At 37.3% G+C, this 19099-nt stretch overlaps 1 protein-coding gene across 3 annotated transcripts; it reads left to right on the forward strand.

Moving 5' to 3' along the window:
• The first annotated feature begins 4046 nt into the window (after positions 1–4046).
• On the forward strand, positions 4047–18675 carry LOC135685524 (uncharacterized). 3 transcript variants are annotated; one of them, XM_065201499.2, is made up of 2 exons: positions 4047–4491; positions 15553–18675. In XM_065201499.2, exon 2 carries the CDS (start codon positions 15565–15567, stop codon positions 17512–17514), a length of 1950 nt encoding a protein of 649 aa, XP_065057571.1. In that variant the 5' UTR covers positions 4047–4491; positions 15553–15564; the 3' UTR covers positions 17515–18675. The 3 variants fall into 3 exon arrangements, with proteins under 3 accessions (XP_065057571.1, XP_065057572.1, XP_065057573.1); XM_065201500.2 differs by lacking the exon at positions 4047–4491 and adding an exon at positions 12225–14495; XM_065201501.2 differs by lacking the exon at positions 4047–4491 and adding an exon at positions 12226–14299.
• The last annotated feature ends 424 nt before the right edge of the window (positions 18676–19099 follow it).

Here is a 19099-nt window from a genome sequence, read left to right on the forward strand (position 1 = left end):
AAAAGAAATTGGATCCTTACCAACCAGGGCCTCCGAAGAAGGAGTGCCGGGGCCATGACCCTCCCACATTTTAGCAATATAATAGAGCTTTTTCTTTTTTCCTTTTTCTTTTTTCTTTTTTCTTTTTCTTTATTAGTTCGTACAAAGTTCACGCTTTTTATATTTAAAGCATTTTCTAAATTCATTTTGTGTATGTAGACGGTTTTAGAAAACTTACGCAAAATTTCTATTATCTTTAAATTTTTACTGCACAAATTGATTATCACTGCCATTAAAATAATCCCGTCCAGCTTGCCTAATTCAAGGCAATGTAGTCAGCTTTGCTTTTGCTACCCTCTCGTACTTCATTTTAATGCTACCTTTTGAAAATTGATGTTCCCATCGAGTTTTCTATATAGTGTTCTCTACCATATTCAAACTTAATCCCTGTTAAGACACTATAACCTTACATGTCTGCACATGCCTACGTATATAATTATATAGCTAGTGGTAAATGAAGAACTCTAATAAATGTAAAGAAGAACTCTGTCTGATACAAAATACATTTATTTACTTCTCTTTTTGTCTGGATTGAGATGAGAACGCCGGTAACAGAATCTGGGACCAACTGTTTAAGTCTCGTTGTCATGACGTAGAATCTAAGGATGTGGGAGTTTTGATCTAACGCTAGTAGTATATTACGTTAATTTTGAACTTCGGAAATTCTGCATTAAAGTTATCGTCGCTCACCCAAAGTGATAAACGCTTTACGCCTTATTCACCAGCAACATTCGAGTATCGATGATCCTTGACATCTCAAATTGGCTTATATTGTTAAAGGACATCCACTTATAGGCCTGCTATTTGAATTCTTGATTAAAGAGCTGCTTTTCTCTTGTCCGCAATATCCTGAACATTATCCATAATCTTAACTTCCACTTCAAGGTTAGTCAGACGGTGTAGATTTTCAGTATCTCATTCACGGTATCATTGCAGAGAAGGGCTTAACAAGATCTTCACAATAGTCGCTATAATTAAGTGACGTTATATAAACACTGAAACCCAGGACTCTCAGGATTTGTGGAGCAAGATTAGATTATGGTCTTCCTTGCGTCTTTTGGCACTTTTAGTTTTAGTTGCTAACTAGTAAACTAGGACGAAGACTTATCACACAAATATGATCAGTAACACCAAATTACTTGATGACTTTGATACTGAGGGCTTTTTAGACTGAAGAATTTTAAGCCAAGGGATAAACTCTAGGTACTGAAACCCTATGAAATACTTAAACATAGAGTACAATAAAAATTATGAAAGTAGCTCTGAAACATCAAGGCATATCGTCTTAGAAGTTGCCTAAGAAATCGAAAGTTTACTTAGAACCTAGAAAAATGGGCGGATATAGAGCTAACCACGACGAGAAAGAGAATGAAACAAAAGCTCAATTGCTACATCCTGGCCACACCTTTGGAGGGTACCCAATAGGTCCCCTAATTCCCGAATTCCCGACTCCATATAATGATGATTCCCGTTTTCCGAAAAACATTTTGGGTACGCTCACCTTTGGCTAAGGAAAGGAAAGCCTCTTGACTTTGAATTGATCGTCAGTAACCTTGAACCTTGCTTTTAGATTTAGCGTTTGTTATCTTGACATGTGTCTACTTGGCAACCATGACTAGACGTTTTTCAACATTGCCTTTTACCAAGCGTAATAGAGAAATTCGCAGGAGGTTTGGGGTGCCCACAGTCAAAGTGGAAATTATCTATTAGAATATTCGGGGATTGCCAAGAACTAAATACGCCCTTGTAATATTTGGAGTTTATTTGCTTAAGGAGCCACTTGCTGAAAAATAGAAAGTTGGTTGTTGAAGTTGAAAAGAGAATCGCAAACCTGCAATAAAATAAATAAAAGCCAACTAAGAAGGTTATCAACATTGCACCTTTTTCAGCCATTTAATCACTTGCTTGCTAAGTTAGAGTAGTACCGCAACAACAACTTTTCAAATCTATATTACAGGACGGAAATGCAGTTTTCAAAAAGGGTTTTCAAAATAATAGACAACGACGGCCAGAACTGTAATTCCTAAACTCCTTTTCTCAACCGTATAGAATTGAGATATTAGCCTGAGAGCAAAGAACTGTACATTACAAAGTCCTAAGTTCCCCGAGGGGCATCAATACAGTACTATTAAAAATGGATTACACGAGGGATTTCTTTCAATAACAAAGGGATCGCTACCAAAGAGTTTTGTAATAAGATGAAGTTGGCCAATTCGTTAATCAGTTCATTATTTTGTTTGGATCTATATCAGCTCCCGCTTTTCATCTCCTAAATTCTTCCAGCTTCATGCAAGACCTTGGCCTTGCTCCGGAAAGCGTAGGTTCAACAAGCCTGACCTTTATTACACAGTGCCACGAGTACTGCCCACTGCAACAACGTAACAGAGTAGTATGAACCAAAATAAGAGTTTAAGTGGTTTATTAGCAAGGAGCTGTGTTTTGGAGACGAAGCCAAATTAACTAGCTATCATGATTTCTGGATATCATCATATCTGTTTCTATGAAAGGTCACTTCTCATCTTTAGACATGTCTACACTCTCTAATTAACATGGTTCAGAAATCAGAACTGAAGTTTTTGCCAAAATTTTTCTTCTTATTAGGGCTAGGCTTAAAAAGCGGGATGAGGTTATACAAATTTCTATGTTTTTTGAGCTGCCAAGACCTAAAGAATTTCGTCTACAGACAAAACGGAATTGAACCTAAATATGCATGATACAATGTGTTTCTATGTTCCAGTTTTTCCTTTGGTTAGCACTTCATTATTTCGGGCTCCGATGAAATCATTTAGTCTTACTAAACCTTCATTGTTATATCAAAGTGCCCCAAGCAACTTCAAAATCCCGGTTTCGAAGGATCAAACATGACCTCATTGCACCGAAAAAAGCTGTTCCTGCATGTAAATTACATCAATATCAATTCCACAGGGTAGACTAGGGAGACACGTATCCCAGCTTTTGACAGGATCGACTTGTATTTTATCTAAAATCAACGAGCAAATAATGATTGGAAACGGGGGATGGGGTAATACTTTGGCAAAATTTGTTCCTTGACTTTGCAGCTGCAGTCACGTAACTGAAATGTAGTGATGGATATTCCCTTTTGGTGAAATTGGCGTTCTATTTTGGCTCAAGACCTCCTTCTTTCATTAAAAGGGGCGTAGCCACCCTTACAGTTTCTTGCGAAGATGAAGTAATTTGAAAAGAAATCAACATAGATAGCAAAGACGAATTCTAGAAGTCAAGATGCTGGCTTATTGAAAATATTGTTACTGATATGGGACCATTTAAGTTTGCAAAATGCAAATCATGGTGCTGTCACCGTGTACAAAGTCCTTTTTATACAGGTGTATAAATGTGTATATGATACGGATCTATGAGTATTTAACCATGATTACAAACCAAGCACCTCTACAAACTGTAAAGGTGGCTTTAATCTGTTACTTTTGAGGAAGTGACGAATCATACAAATAGATATAACAACTCAGGCTAGACATTTTTGTTCTGGTTAAAATGAACACTTGTTCGAAAACGAGGCTGTTATTTTGATAATTGTTTTTACTACACTTGAAAGAAGGGGGGATTAACCGTCAAACCGTCAGGTTATGGAAGAGGGTTTTTTGTGCTATATCCCCTTGTGTTTAAAACTTTTATGTACTTGAGTACAATGTCTCCCGATATCTACCGGCCGGCATGACCTATGATATAGGAAATTGAAAATGTTGTAAAGAAGCCAGACTATACTTTTAGTTCTGGAAACTTAATTCTATTGAAGAGGGAGAGGAAGGGGTCTCAAGGATATATCTTCTAATGAGCATCCGAACAAAGTGTACAACGGCTGGCACCAGATATTCTTATAGAACCCTACAGTATTCAATAATGAGGAACGAAACAACATTTATAATCTTTATCTCAATTTTTCAAGCTGCTTTCCAAATAAACCTTACTCTTTATTAAGTTAATATCCCACAGCATAAATTGAATTAAACCCTGGACTTGCAAATTAGCAATAAACCGAGATTATACGAAGTCATGGCGAACGCGACCATATCCCTACCGGCGACCTGATTATACACCAAAATACGATCACGATTCGTCAAGAAGAGCGATGTTTACCTAACCTTTATTTTGCTTTAGTCCTAGGCCAAACATTAAATGAGACTAGCTGACATAACGCGGGAAGAAGAGTACAAAAGAAAGTGAGGGATTTGTTTAGTCAGTCGAACTGTGCTGTTTGGAGAGGACGAAACTACGACCAGTCATTCTATAAAATATTCAGTGCTAGGAAATAGACAGAGCCTCGAGAATTCTAATAAGATCGTTAACAGAAGTAGATCCATTTACCGTCGTTTCAGACTTGGTCATCAGATAGCGGACTGGGGAGGGGAGTAGAGGACTACAGGGGCATCCATTGGTTTGTCGCAGTTGACGAAAGAGCCCAAAAGGCTTAGCTGGGTAAGACTATTATTGAATTACCTAATATTATGTTTATAAATTACATAAATATTCTCTCGCTGCTTTAATCGAGGGAAACCAGTGGTACTTCTTAAAACAGGGTTTGTTTTTCGGCCATGTTTTGTTGTTTAGTGAGAGGAAATAGCATTTAATTTTTCGTCGTGAAAAGTATGCTTAATTTCTTTCTTTCACTGTAATATACAAGAGATAAGGTTGCATATGGCATCATCTCTCTTTACCGTACGTTATGAAGGAATACTCTATCGATGTCATCAGGGCATTTTCATTAAAATAAATCTTTGTTCGCAAGAGCAAAAATCTGCTGAAGCTAGCGACGAAATTCGCATTAACCCTAAACATTCTTCAAGCATTCGTCAGCGTTTGCAAATCATTATTGTGTGCTTTCAGTAGTTAAACTTTTCAGTTAGCCTATCACTTTTTTAGCTGAAACATTCATCTTAGCTCTATATTGACAAATAGGTTGTTATTATTATCAGTTTGTCGGCGAAAGGAAGAAGCTCGAATTCTAAACCAATCTTCCGATGCTTGAAGCAGTTTATCTCTATCGAAATCACTGCAAAAACTTTAATGGAAAAATTCGGGTAACTTTCAGTTAAACTCTGTTATTATCGCGTGAATATTTTTGTCAGTATCAACACACGATACTCTATCAGTGTTTTCCTAATGCCTTTTTTATCCAGAAATCTTCGTAGGCGTTTGTTCCATTGTGAGCGTCGGATTCGGGAAAGCCTACACACCATAGAGTTCAAAATGTTCTAACCAAAAGAGATATTGAATTTTTCAGAAGGACAATGTTGAAACGTACTTTACAAGCCTATCATAAATTTTTTTGCCATCCTTTCAGGCAATCGTATCTAAGGGCCTCTAAGCATCGTGTCTATGTTCAATGCAGTCTCTGATAGAATAAAAAGTTTAACAGTGTTAGAATGAAGTGGTATATCTTCTCCAAAAGAATTAAATTACCATTCTAAGATGCGAAAGTTCTTGAAAACGAATGGGATTTCATATTTCTCAATTTGGGGGCACAATTGTGTTTTGTTCATCTTTCGTAGCCCTCGAAAAAGGCATGCTCCATCTCTCTTTAGAGAAGGTTCAAATGAACTTCATACAGACATTTAACAGCTATTTTACCAAAAGAACGTAATAGAAAATGTGCTTGTGGAAAAGCCCGTACACTTGAAGCTAAATTCCAACGTTGTTTTCTTCGAAAATCCATATCAGAAGACAATTTGTGAATAATATATAGCTAACACCCCCACGCTGGATGGTACAAAATTGCAACTATTCGTTTAAAGACCTGTGTACCCCACTTTTTATATGTTGCCATCATTCTTCTAACTTCTAAAAGTCATTCCGAGCATTCACAACGCAGTCAATCAAACAAGGCTAATTACACATCAGGTAAACAACTAGCTGTTTACAACAAGCCAGCAAGCTGTTTACCGACTCAAAGCCCTGTTTATTGAAGTCAAACCTTACTGTTTACTTCTACACCACAGGACAATGTTGTGTGTTTTGGAGCAATAACAATCACATATAGGCTAGTTGCTATACATCTTTCCTGAAAAAGGTTCATGTCATTAAATAGCTGTAGCGGCAAATGAAGTCAAGGAGCTTAAGCCCCCCCCCCCTCAAGTTTAAAGTTACCCCCTTTATCAACATCTAATATTTCTCGCCTTCCTTAATAACGTCGGCATGGTCTTCTGATTAACTTTTGATTTTCTTACTTGGCAAATAGTTTAAACATTCTACGACCAGCAATTTCGGAGTACATTTTCTTTGAGGAATTTTTTTCCTTTAAATAACACACTTTATAGATATAACTCCAATTTTATTATTTTATAATTTTGTGCCGTTGGCAGGGCTCACGCCACCATTTCACTTTTCTGCGAAACAAGTAGTTTTAAAACTGCAGAAAAAGAAGAAAGAAGCCTTGGTCCTCTACTTTTGCTAGCCTTGCCCCCACCCACTTTCAAATGGTGTGGGCCCTGAGTTGGTACTTCCTCGTTAGAAGTTATGTGAACATCACCAGCTTAAAGTTTTGCCTCAAGCGTCGTCAAATCCATTTGACAATGCAAAAAACTAAGGATTTTCAGAGGACGGCCGTTTGGTAGGGTCTTAGAGGGTCTTTCAGACGACAAAGACGGTGCTTTGACGTAGGAATTTTTATTTCATCGGATTATCTTCACAGAACCTTCTATAGCCTAGGCACATTTTTTAAAGAAACAAAAATTGACTTTGAATTCTTCAATTTCTTAACGTAGAAGGGCATTTTAAATACTTGTCGTTTATTTAGCTTGATGATATTTTCTTTTTTGCTTCCTTTAAAGTTGTCTGTTAATACTTTATGGATTTTTCGAATGAGTTTTGTTATTTGTGTCCTAAGTGTCCTGAATTTTAAGCCAACTTTCAACTTTTTAAAAATGAAACTCTTTTTTCTTCGAGTTTCTTCGAATGTTTTGCTTCGAGCCCTGATGATTCTTATTGTCTCTCAGAGCGGCCAGTACTCCTTTTTTATAAAGCAATTTTCATCATGTAGAAACATGAGTTTAGAGACAGAATGACTTTTACACTTTTTTACTTAGCACTTTAATCATAAGACAAAATACGCAATAATAATACGTCATATCTTTTAGCAATGCCGTAACTTGCACATGTTTGAAAAAGACCTCTTAAAAAAGAGGGTCTTATATAAGTTTTAGTGGATGAGAATTATAGTTAAGGAATAACAGATTAGCTGAGTGCAAAACCTTTCACGAGAACGAACATTCCTATTAAATCCTTAAAGAAATAGTAGGCTTCAAAATCATGTTCTGTTATGGGTTCGCTCAGACATGCATAGAGACTTGCTTCTGGGAACAAAAAGCTTTTATCCCACCCAAGGCCCTTGGGATAAGCGCGATCTTTAAGGAATGTCGGGCAGCAGCTTAAACTTCTTAGGACAAACTTTATTTTTAAATGCGGGACCATAACAGTATTTCAAATCCGTAAAGAGAGCACTTTGGTTTAGCCGTGCCACAAGAATCGGCTTAACTGTTCTCTTAAACTGAGAACAGTTTTTAATGAGTTTCTTTGATCTTTCAAAATTTAAGCAGATGTAAGCATTAGCGTAATTAGCTCTAAGTAACGAGAGAAAAATTTAGATGAAATATGAATATGGTGTCAGTAGAGTCAGGGAACGCGGAAGCGGGGAGGGGCGATGGGGGGCCTTAGCCCCCCTAAAAATTTCCAAAATGTACTTCAAACCATACAAAAAACACCTTGCTCTTGTTTTTAGCATGTATAGCCCCCCAAACAAGTGTTTAGCCCCCTCAGTTTGTTATATGCTTCGCGGTCCTGGAGTAGAGTCAGCTGTGTTCGAATTATTTCTGCAATTCGCTCTCACAAACAGCGTATGTAATTTCCACGAAAACAATAGGATTTCCATTGATTTTAAGGTAAAAGAATAGGATTTCCACCAATGGTGTACAAAATTTTCATGGATTGATTTGCCCCTTGCGTTAGCCTATACATGTTCGTAATCCATCAAGGATCTTCGCCCACTTCCTTTTTCGACTAATTTCGTATTTCGGTAATTCTTTATATACATTCCCGATTATAGGTGGGGGCGTACGCATGCTAAAATTGGCAAAGGCTTGCTAAAAATTTGCCAGCATACTTCCTGGGTGTTCTGTTTCACAGTCTAGCAACAAATCCGCTTACAAGTCCAATGAGTGACTCGATAATTGTATTCCTTGATAATTTTATCAGAAAGAGAGAGGTATTTCATTTTAGCTTGTTTGCTGCCGATGAATGTTGCATTCTCGTACCATCTATTAGATAAATGCCATAATGGCATCATTTTTCAAAACACGTAACTAACTAACTAATTATCAAAGCACGCGGTAACCATTTTGGGGTCTTGGTTAAAAATATAATGACCAATTCAAATTCTATTAACACCTCTGTGTGATATTCAAAGTTTGCAACTGTTTGTCACTAAACACGGTCTGACTTTTTGTCTTCTTTGCAACTGTTTGTCACTAAACACGGTCTAACTTTTTGTCTTCTTTGCAACTGTTTGTCTTCTTTCTTTATAAACTCCTGGCCTATCCTCAAGGCTCATCCGGATCCCCCTGGACTAGAAGTATCAATAAATGATGCCAGAAGTTCTCCCAAGTGGAGCGAAGTATGCTCAATATTTCCTGCACTACCTGCTGAATTTCTGAATATAAAAATGCTAATCATTTTTTGTGAATATCGATTCATTAACCAAAATCGGTGTGAGACAACTGTTTCGTATGGAGAATAAGGTTCAGACAGTGGCCAATGAACTAGATGGCAGCATGTTCCAGGTCTTAGCCAAATAATCGTAAGAACCATCATATTACACAGCAAACTTCGAAAGAGCTAACATGACCTATAGTCGCATTCACTTACAATTCAAGTACATAATGACGAAGAAGAGCATGTGACAGCTTGCATTATCAAAGAGAGCAAACACGTTTAACAAATTTACACAGTTGGGAAACGGAAAGTGAATGGATATATCATATATGTATAAATTACAACCATGGACTTTTTGGAGTCTTTTTCAAAAGTAGACTATACCTAGAAATATATCGATTTTTGTTTTTTCAGTGTAATCAGAGACAGCAAATTACTGTGACTGTTTATGTGGCTCTTTCTAATTACAGGCTCAACCTTTTCTGTTCTTTGGATAATGTCGGTGATTGGTTTTGGTCAGTGTTGCCTGGAAATTTTCCATGTTTCTAGTGATAATATTGTCAGTGATAACGAGTTTCAAAATCTATGAGAAATAATTGATTGGCACCGCCATTTTTTTTACTTCCACTGCAATTCCAATATTTGACAGAAAGTTGGTCTCCTTGTCCGCTCCCTCATAAGAATTCCATCGTCGTGACCTCCCGGTTAAAATACCATTTAGCATTTACACATACATTTGTGTATCTTTTGTGTATATAGGATGAGTGTGTATTTCTGGAGGTAGAATATGCAACGGAGTCTTTTACTGATGAAAATAATCCCTAGTTCTTCTTTTATTTTGATGTGAAAATATCGTGTTAGAATTGGGCCTAGGGTCAATTCTCTCATGGGAAAATTGCAGTTCTTTCTTCTATGGAAAACGTGTTTTGAGGGATAGGCCCATACCTGTTAATGCTGCAAGATCACTTCTTTTCTTTCATCACATGATGTATGTTGTTATAATTTCATGCAAGGTGGCCGATTACTCACAATGCAGAGGATAACCCCAAGTCGTTCATCATGATTTTTAATCTGTTGCTTTTTCCTTGTCTAAATATTAGCTTAATCTGATAGATCGTATTCTAAACTCAGCCGATCAAAATGTTATAATGACACAATTCGTTTGCTTTGTGAAAGTAAAAGATTACAGCTCTGTAGATAAATCGTAGTATATGAACTTTGTCTCGATTACAATTCACCCAATAATTTCAAATTAAGTAGGGTCAGTAGATTACAAGACATAGTTACTCAGCTACATTGTCACAAGTGTGAGAATTTAGATATGATGGTGTAATGGTTGATTGTGAGAATAAAGTAGCAAACTTTCCTTGAAATGGTGAACAGTTTCAAGCACTTCAATGCAGTTTTGGACCTTTATACCTTTTCAGAAACGGTGCTAACGAAGGTGCACCTTTTTCTTAGTTTTAGGGTAGCATTTTTTTCCTTAATGTATGGTTTCAAAAACACATTGGTACGATCAAAAACGACGAAAGTTAGCAAATTCAATTGAAACATAATGACTTTGTCGCAGAAACGACACATAATATGATTTTGTGCCAGAACGAAAAGTATAGGATGAATTAGATAAAAAACGGGTAAACAGGTAATCAGCATAGCGGGTGAACAAACAAAGAACCGGTTCATATCTTATAAAATACCAGAAATGAGCAATAGCGAGTTGGTCTCAATTCACTTCTTGAAATAGCTTATAGTAAGGCGTTTTCAAGTGCCTGCACTTTGGTGCAAATGCCCTCGGTATCGCGCACATGATCCAATGCATGGCCACATGATGGCAGATTCTTTCTCGGCCCAGTATCTTTGGTTCCTCGTATAGTGAGTAAATATAATTAACACATGATATCCAGTGGTTGCAGAAATCAAAACATTGAATTTATGAAGACTTTCGCTGGAATGTCTTCTTACTTTTAAGTGGCCAAAGCTGTCTCGAATCAGTTTTTGTTGCTAAGCACCTGCCCTACTTGGATTACCAGTGCACCGAGGAAACTGACAACAGAATAAACCCTTATAGGCGAGTTCAGAAGAACTGTACTGTGGTCATTTGCTACATAAATGTTAGGTTTAAACATTATCAACAAGATCTGTGGGGATAGTTTATAAAAACCATATAGAGCCTTTACTGGATTTAGTTGATCCGCGATCAAACTATTCAAGAGTCACATAACATAAACAGGGGAATTAAAGCACTGTTCATTAGACGCGGCTTAACAAGAGGTGGGGCGATTCCAACGCTAGCGGCTTGATATCCTACCGTAGCTCTTACATGCAATTTAATACTAACCCTCTCTCAAAGTCATGGTTGGATTACTTGTAATAGTAAGGAGCACAATCAGTGAGGCACCATCTGAATGGTTTTGCTTTGAGAAATCCGTTTTGCTTTCGAAGGGGAAAATTGGGTGCCTCTGGCCGTGTGCTCTGGATACGTGCCCATAAGTTTCACATCAGCAGAGATTCGGGTTCATCGGGGTTCATCACCACTTTCAACTCTAAATTGATGGCCTGTGCACAAATTCATAAGCAATTGCCCCGATTTGTTTTCTTTTTTCATATCAGTGCGTTTTAATGTTCAAAATGGCGCGGGAATTGTCCCTAATGGTTTTGTTCCTTACTTATAAACGTTGTAAATTGTAGATTTTATCCAAAATTTTATGTCGAAAGTTTTTTCGTAGGAACTCTTTATGCACTTGAGGAACTCTGATAGATGTTCTGTTTTGATCATGGAGATGCAATTTCAAAAGGCACTTTTTCAGTGACTTGAAATGCAAACATGCTTACTTACTTACAAATACGCAGGAATGTACCTTTCCGAGATAAAACAATAAAACTTTTTGAAAATACAAACGACAGTCGCAGTCGTGTCCGTTCAGGCAAGAATTCAAAGTCGCGGCAGTCGGAATTATGAATGATATTGCGAGTAAATATGTGTTTTCGGTAGAACTTTAAAGGTAACCAACGTTTTACAGATAACTTAGCAGCTAGGCCAAACTTAGTTTTCGGTTCCTCTGAACTGGCTCTGATTATCCAGCTAGCTGCAATATCGGAGCCATATTTCTATGATCGGAGCCCAGGCACATTCATGAAACTTACAAAGTTTGATTATCTTCCTGATTATCTAAAATATGACGTGTTGGTAATAGGCAGTTAATGGGCAAGTTTATCATTATATATAATCGATACAACCCCCAACAAGTTCCAAACTGTATTAAATTTATTATAAATTAGAGTGCTGAGGGGGTATTAAATAAATGGACATCAATGAGTGCTTCATTATGTTGAAAATGTGTGAAAATTATCTGCATTGAGACAGGTTTTGAATTCTTTTGTTGGTTTGTCAAGTTGAAAAGCATTTACCCTCTTCCCCCCCCCCCCCTCTGCAACTGCAAAACTGCGTTCGATTTACTTTACAACACTGTTACAGAGTAATGAATAGGAAGCAACTAAATAAACACCCTCCCCCCCCCCTACGTCCTCCTTCCCATATGAACATATACAAAAATATAAAGACATGCTTTGACTTATATATCAGAAAGAGAATCAAGTGTACATTCATAGAACGTACAATTGTTGCAATCTATCTCTCTAATAATTTGATAAAGAAATTTAATCCCTTGTTCATGTTAGACTCATTTTTTATAAGAAACAAGGTCGATGTTGGGTACTCCAGTTTCTTAATGTTCTGGAAATTTCAATACTCAATTGTTTCTTAAGAGTTTCTTAATTATGATGTCATAAATGATGTTATGAAATGTTCGTGACCTTTTTTATCACGTCAAGAGATTCGCTTCCGTTCTGATGCTGTAATTAGATGCTGGAAGTATATTTTTATCCCTTGTGTCTTAAATTCTAGGCCAACAGGGCAATCTTTACAAAATTTCGTTGTTCTCAGTTTTACCACGATTTAGTAGTTTCTTAAGTTTTTGCTTCGAGTACTGGAGTTTCTTGATTTTTCTGACTGTCCAGTACTCGTTTCTTATAGCCAGTTTCTTATAAAGCGTATCTTACTTTGCCTTGTTAGTGAGAGTCTAGACTCAGAAATCAAAGAAGCCTTGCAAATTTTGTACTTAAGACATTGCACCAATGCTAGCAGTTTCTTGAAAATCTTCGTCTCTAGTAGATCATGTTTCCCTGAAACATACCAGTGGGTTGGACAAATGGTATAAGGGGGCTGGAATTCGTTAGTCACGAACGAGTCTTATGAAGTTTGTGAGGATGTGGTCACTAGCTGCTTTACCACACAAAAAGTTAATTCACCCATCTCGAGGTCATAATGCAAGGATTTCTTTCACATGTAAATACGTAACTTCCATTTTTTAAAGTTTGAACATCTAAAGGTAAGGAAAATAGCTCACAAATACAGAGTAAAAGAAAGATTTCAAGAAACAAGTAAGGAAACTCGTTGTAAAGATTGCCTATACAAAGAAAGGTAAAATCACTAAAATTCTTTGAAAACGATTGTAAACCCACAACCTTTTGCAAGTTTGTAACTACAGGCTTTTCAGCTAGGCTTTCTTTGGAAGTCTTGAAGATATCATTGGGTAAATACCCTTGTCTTTTTCTCATGTAATGTGTAGTATATAAGGGTTGAAAATGTTTCATGCTATCGTATGCATTTAGTTATCTTTAGTTATCTAATTAGCTATCTTGCCAGAAAGCTGTTTTTTTTTTAAAGAAGGAGAATTGGTATCACAGTCTCTTAACCATTTGTCAATTATGAATTAAAAGCTTTCGTTTCATCCCAGTCAAGTAACTAAAATTTACCTTGAGATTCGGGGCTGGAGACGTTACCAGGACAAGGAGAGAGTCCAGGGGGAGACCCCGTAAAAAACTAGACTTAGTTTGCTACTTGGTCTGTCCCATTCCAGTGGAAAAGTGAACAACGCTGGTTATCACAAAATAAAACTTTCTTTGCTATCTGTTATAATAAAGATTTACACATAAACAAGCTTTGAAAAAGTTGCTTTTACTGTAATAAGAAGATTAATCATATCGGCATTATCACAAAATAAAAGCAGAATTCATAAGTAACCGCAGTATTGAAATGATAAACAGCCACCAAAACTTTATTCGATCAGCACTGAGTATTGTGTACTGCACAAGGCCTAAATTTTTCTTCGGCTGTTAGCAGCAATTCAACATGTGTTTATAGAAGCGCCTAGTTGAAAAGAGACGGCTGCAGTCAATTTTATGAAAGAAAACATGAGGAGATTATGTGCTCGTTACGAATTGCCTTCAAAAACCTTGGCCATGGGTATACATGGATTTAGCGATAAATAAACCACATGTGATTCGCAAACATAACCAGCGAAAAACTCGTTTTCAGTTTATTGCATATTTGCTATTGCCGACTTTGTTTACCTTTCCTAATGCCAGCTTATTAAAAGCAAGCTTCATATATGTGCATGATTTCATCGATCGTCTCTTGTTATTGGACAACAACGTAAACGCGAGATCAACCCTATCCAGTCACGACTCCCAACATTCGACTACCTTTTGATGGCGCGTCATTGTGGACAGACTTCTTAAGGTATCTTGTATCCCCAAGTGTTTCTGTTTCAGTTCTGGAGAACATTATGTTAGGGTGCATTTCGTGTAGTTAAAGTTGACAATCATTTACAGTTGGTAGAAGCCTTTGACGTAAGAAAATCTATGAAACAGACTATCGCGAAGATTCATTAGAGGTTTGAAATATCGGTAAAAGACAAGGGCGGCGAAGAAGATAGGTTTGTTATACCTGGTTCAACTCTTAGCAACGGATTGACATGAATGAAACATTTTCCAGCTTCTTGGATATAAAATGTGCCTGTCTAATGAGGCAATATTCAAGCAACTGCTGATAAACTGAATAGCAGTAATTGAGAAGCTGCACCATGAGACATAATAAGATCTTTAAGATGAAAAACACTTGAACATGTTTCATGCTTAGCATTTTGGTGAAATTGTTGATTGATACGAGTTACTGAACGTTAAGCAAAATAATTATTTAAGTTAGTGCCCTTTTTCGGGTCAATTTGTTGCTTTTCAGATGTGTTGCTTTTGATATCTTCTTTTATTTTTTTGTTGCAATGTTCTCTTCAGGTTTGAGAAGGAAAAAATGCAACATAAAATAGCTGTTGCTATGAATTTAACCTTCATAAATCATTTAAAATTTTCGTATTTGAGAAGGGTATTGCATTGAAACGGCAGGTTTTTTACCTCGTGATCTTGGCACCATAAAAAGCTAAAGCTTACAAAGAATTTTTGCAAACATTGACGTCTGTAATACAATCTAGTTTGTAGTAAATAAAAATTTTCGTCTACACTTACTTATAGCGCTTTCAAGAAACAAGCCCCATCAACGAGTACCAAATTCACGCAAATTCATAACATTCAGCAGGCTAGATAAATTCCCTTGTATTTGACATAAAGCGTATATTTAAGTGATTAAGATTGGCTGTTTATCAATTGGCCTCATTACTCACTCGTCCTATGGTGTGAAAATCAAAGGAGGCCAATAACAGATAACCACAAACAAGGTGCAAAGACAGACACAGTTTAACCTTCTATCATAATCTTCCACTATAGCATGTACCAGTGTCTAGATGAACAAAGGGTATTGAGCTTACGGACTTCCCCGCAAGCTCAATTTCTGCTACTCTGTTACAGGGTTCACAGTTTAACATGCAACAAGACACTGTCTTCTCCGCTGCCTCCCATTTATCTAGAAGTGTTTATAGAAATTTACTTTATATTTGTTTGTTTCGAATGCCAGCTCTCTAAGTTTCTTTTATCTTGTTTTAGGGTGCTCTTTTGATGGATCTTGTGACAAGGAGCCAACCGATTGATGCCTTCCAAAAAGAGACAATGCATCAGAACCTACTCCCAGGAGATCAACTGCTCACGTTTGCACAGCAAGTCTCGTTTCCAAATTGGAATGCAATGGTTGGAGATTTAGGACTAAAGTTTGCACGACGAAATAGCTTGGAAAAGGAAGATGAAAATGAGAAAAAAGTTCCCAATTGCGCTTTTCAAAATGATGTTGGGGACCGAAATGATAATGAACGTAACGTAATTGACAAAGATATAACTCAACGGTTCAAAATTGTTTATGGTGAAAGCCAAGACTGCGAGGTATCTTCTCAGCCTGAAGAAAAACAAGTGACAAAAATTCATATCAGTTCAGTTTCAATCGTGCTTCGAAATGGCCAAGAAAGAAAGCCAGCAAGTCAGAGAGTGGTTGAGAGTAAAGTTCTTGAAAGAGACGCCAAACGAGAAAATGAAAAATTTAGAATCGAAAAGGAAAACTTACAGACTGATAGGATGGAGGAAGTAAAGGATAGCTGGGAAAAGGTAGATGAACCTAAAATGGCAAAAGAAAACAAATCTAGTAGCCCGGTAGATAAAGATACTGAAGAAATAAACAGAAAGAACGTTCTTAAAAGGTTAAAGATCTTGGAGAAAACATTGAATTGCGTCGAAGAAGTAAACAACAGCAGAGAGGTGAAACGAGCAATCGACACAGAACAACAAACAGTAGAGGAAGATAGATTCTCTTCAAAAAAATTCGGTGAAGATCTTATGTCTATCAATAGAATGCGGCAAAGGTTGGTGAAGCGGTCCAGTGGACTTGACGCAACGCAGCTAACTCCAGAGTATACTCCAAAAGAAGAAAAAGAAAATGGTTGTGACAAAACTCACCACAAGAACCGTATTCGTAAAAAATCCAGTTCTTTTAGCGGAGCACTGCCTCTTCACGTAGACAAAGAGAGTCAAGAGGTTGGCACGCCCAATCTGGTTGAACGACACAATTTAGCGCAGCGAAGGCGAGGAACTGTAGATATGGGGAGGGTTGAAGTCCACAAGCATGGGTCGTCAGTGAAAGAAAAGAGACACAGACATCATGATAAAAAGGTAGATCCCAGCCATTACTTGATGACCAATGGCAAGAGAAGGGGTAGTTATAACCCTACGTACAACCAGTGTAATCCGGCAGTCAATAATGGAAAAAGGAATAACTCGCGCGCAAAATCTTTATTTGTTTGCCAAGTCGACGAGAGAGCTGCCTTAAGAGACAGGCTAATGAAACATGCCTGTCCTGAATTACGAGAGTCGCTTGAACGAGACGATGAAGAAAGTGATAACAACCATATCGGGAAAAGCTCTACAAGTGACTCTAACGCACATAATTGCATCCAGAAACCCCGTGATAAGAAAAACCATGAAGAGGACGAAAATCACCATCGGATAATGGCAAGAAAAGCAGCAATCATCCCCAGTTCTCCAAAGAAAATCGAAAATGATCGACCCATGTTTACGAACTTTCATGATAATGACCATCGAAAATTAGGAAAGCCAAAAGGTCTGTTCAACAATGGACAGAGACGGCAATTTATGAGGAGTCAATCAAATTTCGAAGGACTACCGTCTATGTATCTTAAGAAACTGCACGAAAAAACCGTAATGATCGAACATGAACGAATTTCGCGCTCAGAATCCGACTCCATATCTTCAGCCTCGTCATCAGAAGGAGGGGATCCAACGGATCAATTTCCGCTGCATAATGCGGCCAGAAGTGGGAAAGTTAAATTATTGCATAAATGCATAGCCGATGGAATGAATGTGAATGCAACGGATGCTGAAGGATGGCCTCCTGTTCATTATGCTTTAACATCAGGACATTTCGACTGCGTTGCAACACTGTTACAGGCAGGAGCAAACATATCGGACTATACCAAAGGAAGAACCTCAAAATATTTCAGATAGTTTCCTTAAAATTAATAAGGGCATAATTAATGATAGCTGGTTTTGAACAAGAAGGGTAGAAATTTCTAGGTCAATTTTCTCTCGAGACCTGGTTTTACCTTATATGAGTTATGCTGTAAATTAATTGTTTCGATGAAGTATAAATCGAGAACTATGACCAGTTATGCAGAAATGTATATGATTTCCGTTTTTTCCTAGAGAAAGATAAATCTGGTTTTATAACAGAAGTCCTAAAGCTATTTACCATAGAAAGAGCGCAATCTAAGATAAAACGTATAATAGTAATACTTAGATAATACCTTTGCAGTTTGAACGTCATTGCAGAAGAATATTTAACTTTCAGTTTCTCGTCCTTCTTACTCTCTGGATTTTTTAGGGAAGGTTAGAAGTTTTTAGGAAATGCGATTGTTAAGCAACAAAACCACTAATAAAGATTTATCATGACCCTGCTACCTCATGATATGGTATCAAGAGTTAGAATAAGCGCATGTAAATATAAATAGATGTGGGCCATTCTTCGCCTAATTGAGTGTATATGCAAGCAAACCATTATAACAAAAACAGTTGCCTTCAGCTTTTCATTCTTCGTTCTTTGTAGCTGATGTGAATACATTAGCTTAAGAAATCGAGCATTCGCTCTACACGACCTCCCCTTCTACAAAGAACCCCCTTTTTATTGATCAAAGAGAAATTATCAACTCCCAGGGGTGCAGTGCTAGGGGAGCTCAGGGGCTGAGCCTCCCTTGTGAATGCCGAAAAGTAGCCAATTTTTACTTTTGCTATTCTTCTTCGCAGCGTTTTGCTCAAGAGCCCCCCTTGTTACTTCGATAGCACTACACCCCTGTCAACTCCCGTGCTAGTACAACCAACCACCACCATGTTAGGCACCAAAGAGTATTATTTGTATGCAGTACATTAAACAAACGCCAAAACTCACTTTTGCTAGAGAGCCTGAAGGTAACTATACTATATTACATCGTTTAAGATGATTTTAAGCAATATCATCACATTCACCTCAATTTATTCAAAGTATTTATATCAAATGCTTGTGTCTCGGTCTTTAAATCAATATTATGAACGAATAATTATATGGCTTATGTTGGCTACATTTTAATAGATACATGTATGTAGAATTATAATAACAAGACATTATTTACCATACATTAATGGTTGCATGTTTTGGCACACACACACGTCTTTAAAGGGGTTCAACAGTTCAACATGGTCATCGATAATAACATTATTGATGCATATACAAGATTGTTCAAGCCTTAGCATTTACGATAAATAGAAAATGACTGTGTACCCAGAGGTGGCGCCAGAAATCTTCCGACCGAGGGGTTTGAGCTTCCAACAAGGGGGCTAAAATGACTAAAATATGCAATTTTTGTACGTTACTTTGTAAAATTTGCTCCGACAATAACCCAAAATTTCCTCCGATAGGGGGGCTAAATGCTTCCGACGGAGGGGCTATAGCCCCCCTAGCCCTCTGTTATACAACTAGTTTTGTCTGTCGTGTATCATGTTTGTGGTTCGTTATTGTTAATGAGAATGTCTTTCGATGTTTGCGTCAGTCATTTTGTTT

Source organism: Rhopilema esculentum, chromosome 15 (assembly GCF_057945365.1).
Source record: "Rhopilema esculentum isolate cy_ngs chromosome 15, ASM5794536v1, whole genome shotgun sequence".
Classification (NCBI taxonomy): Eukaryota; Metazoa; Cnidaria; class Scyphozoa; order Rhizostomeae; family Rhizostomatidae; genus Rhopilema; species Rhopilema esculentum.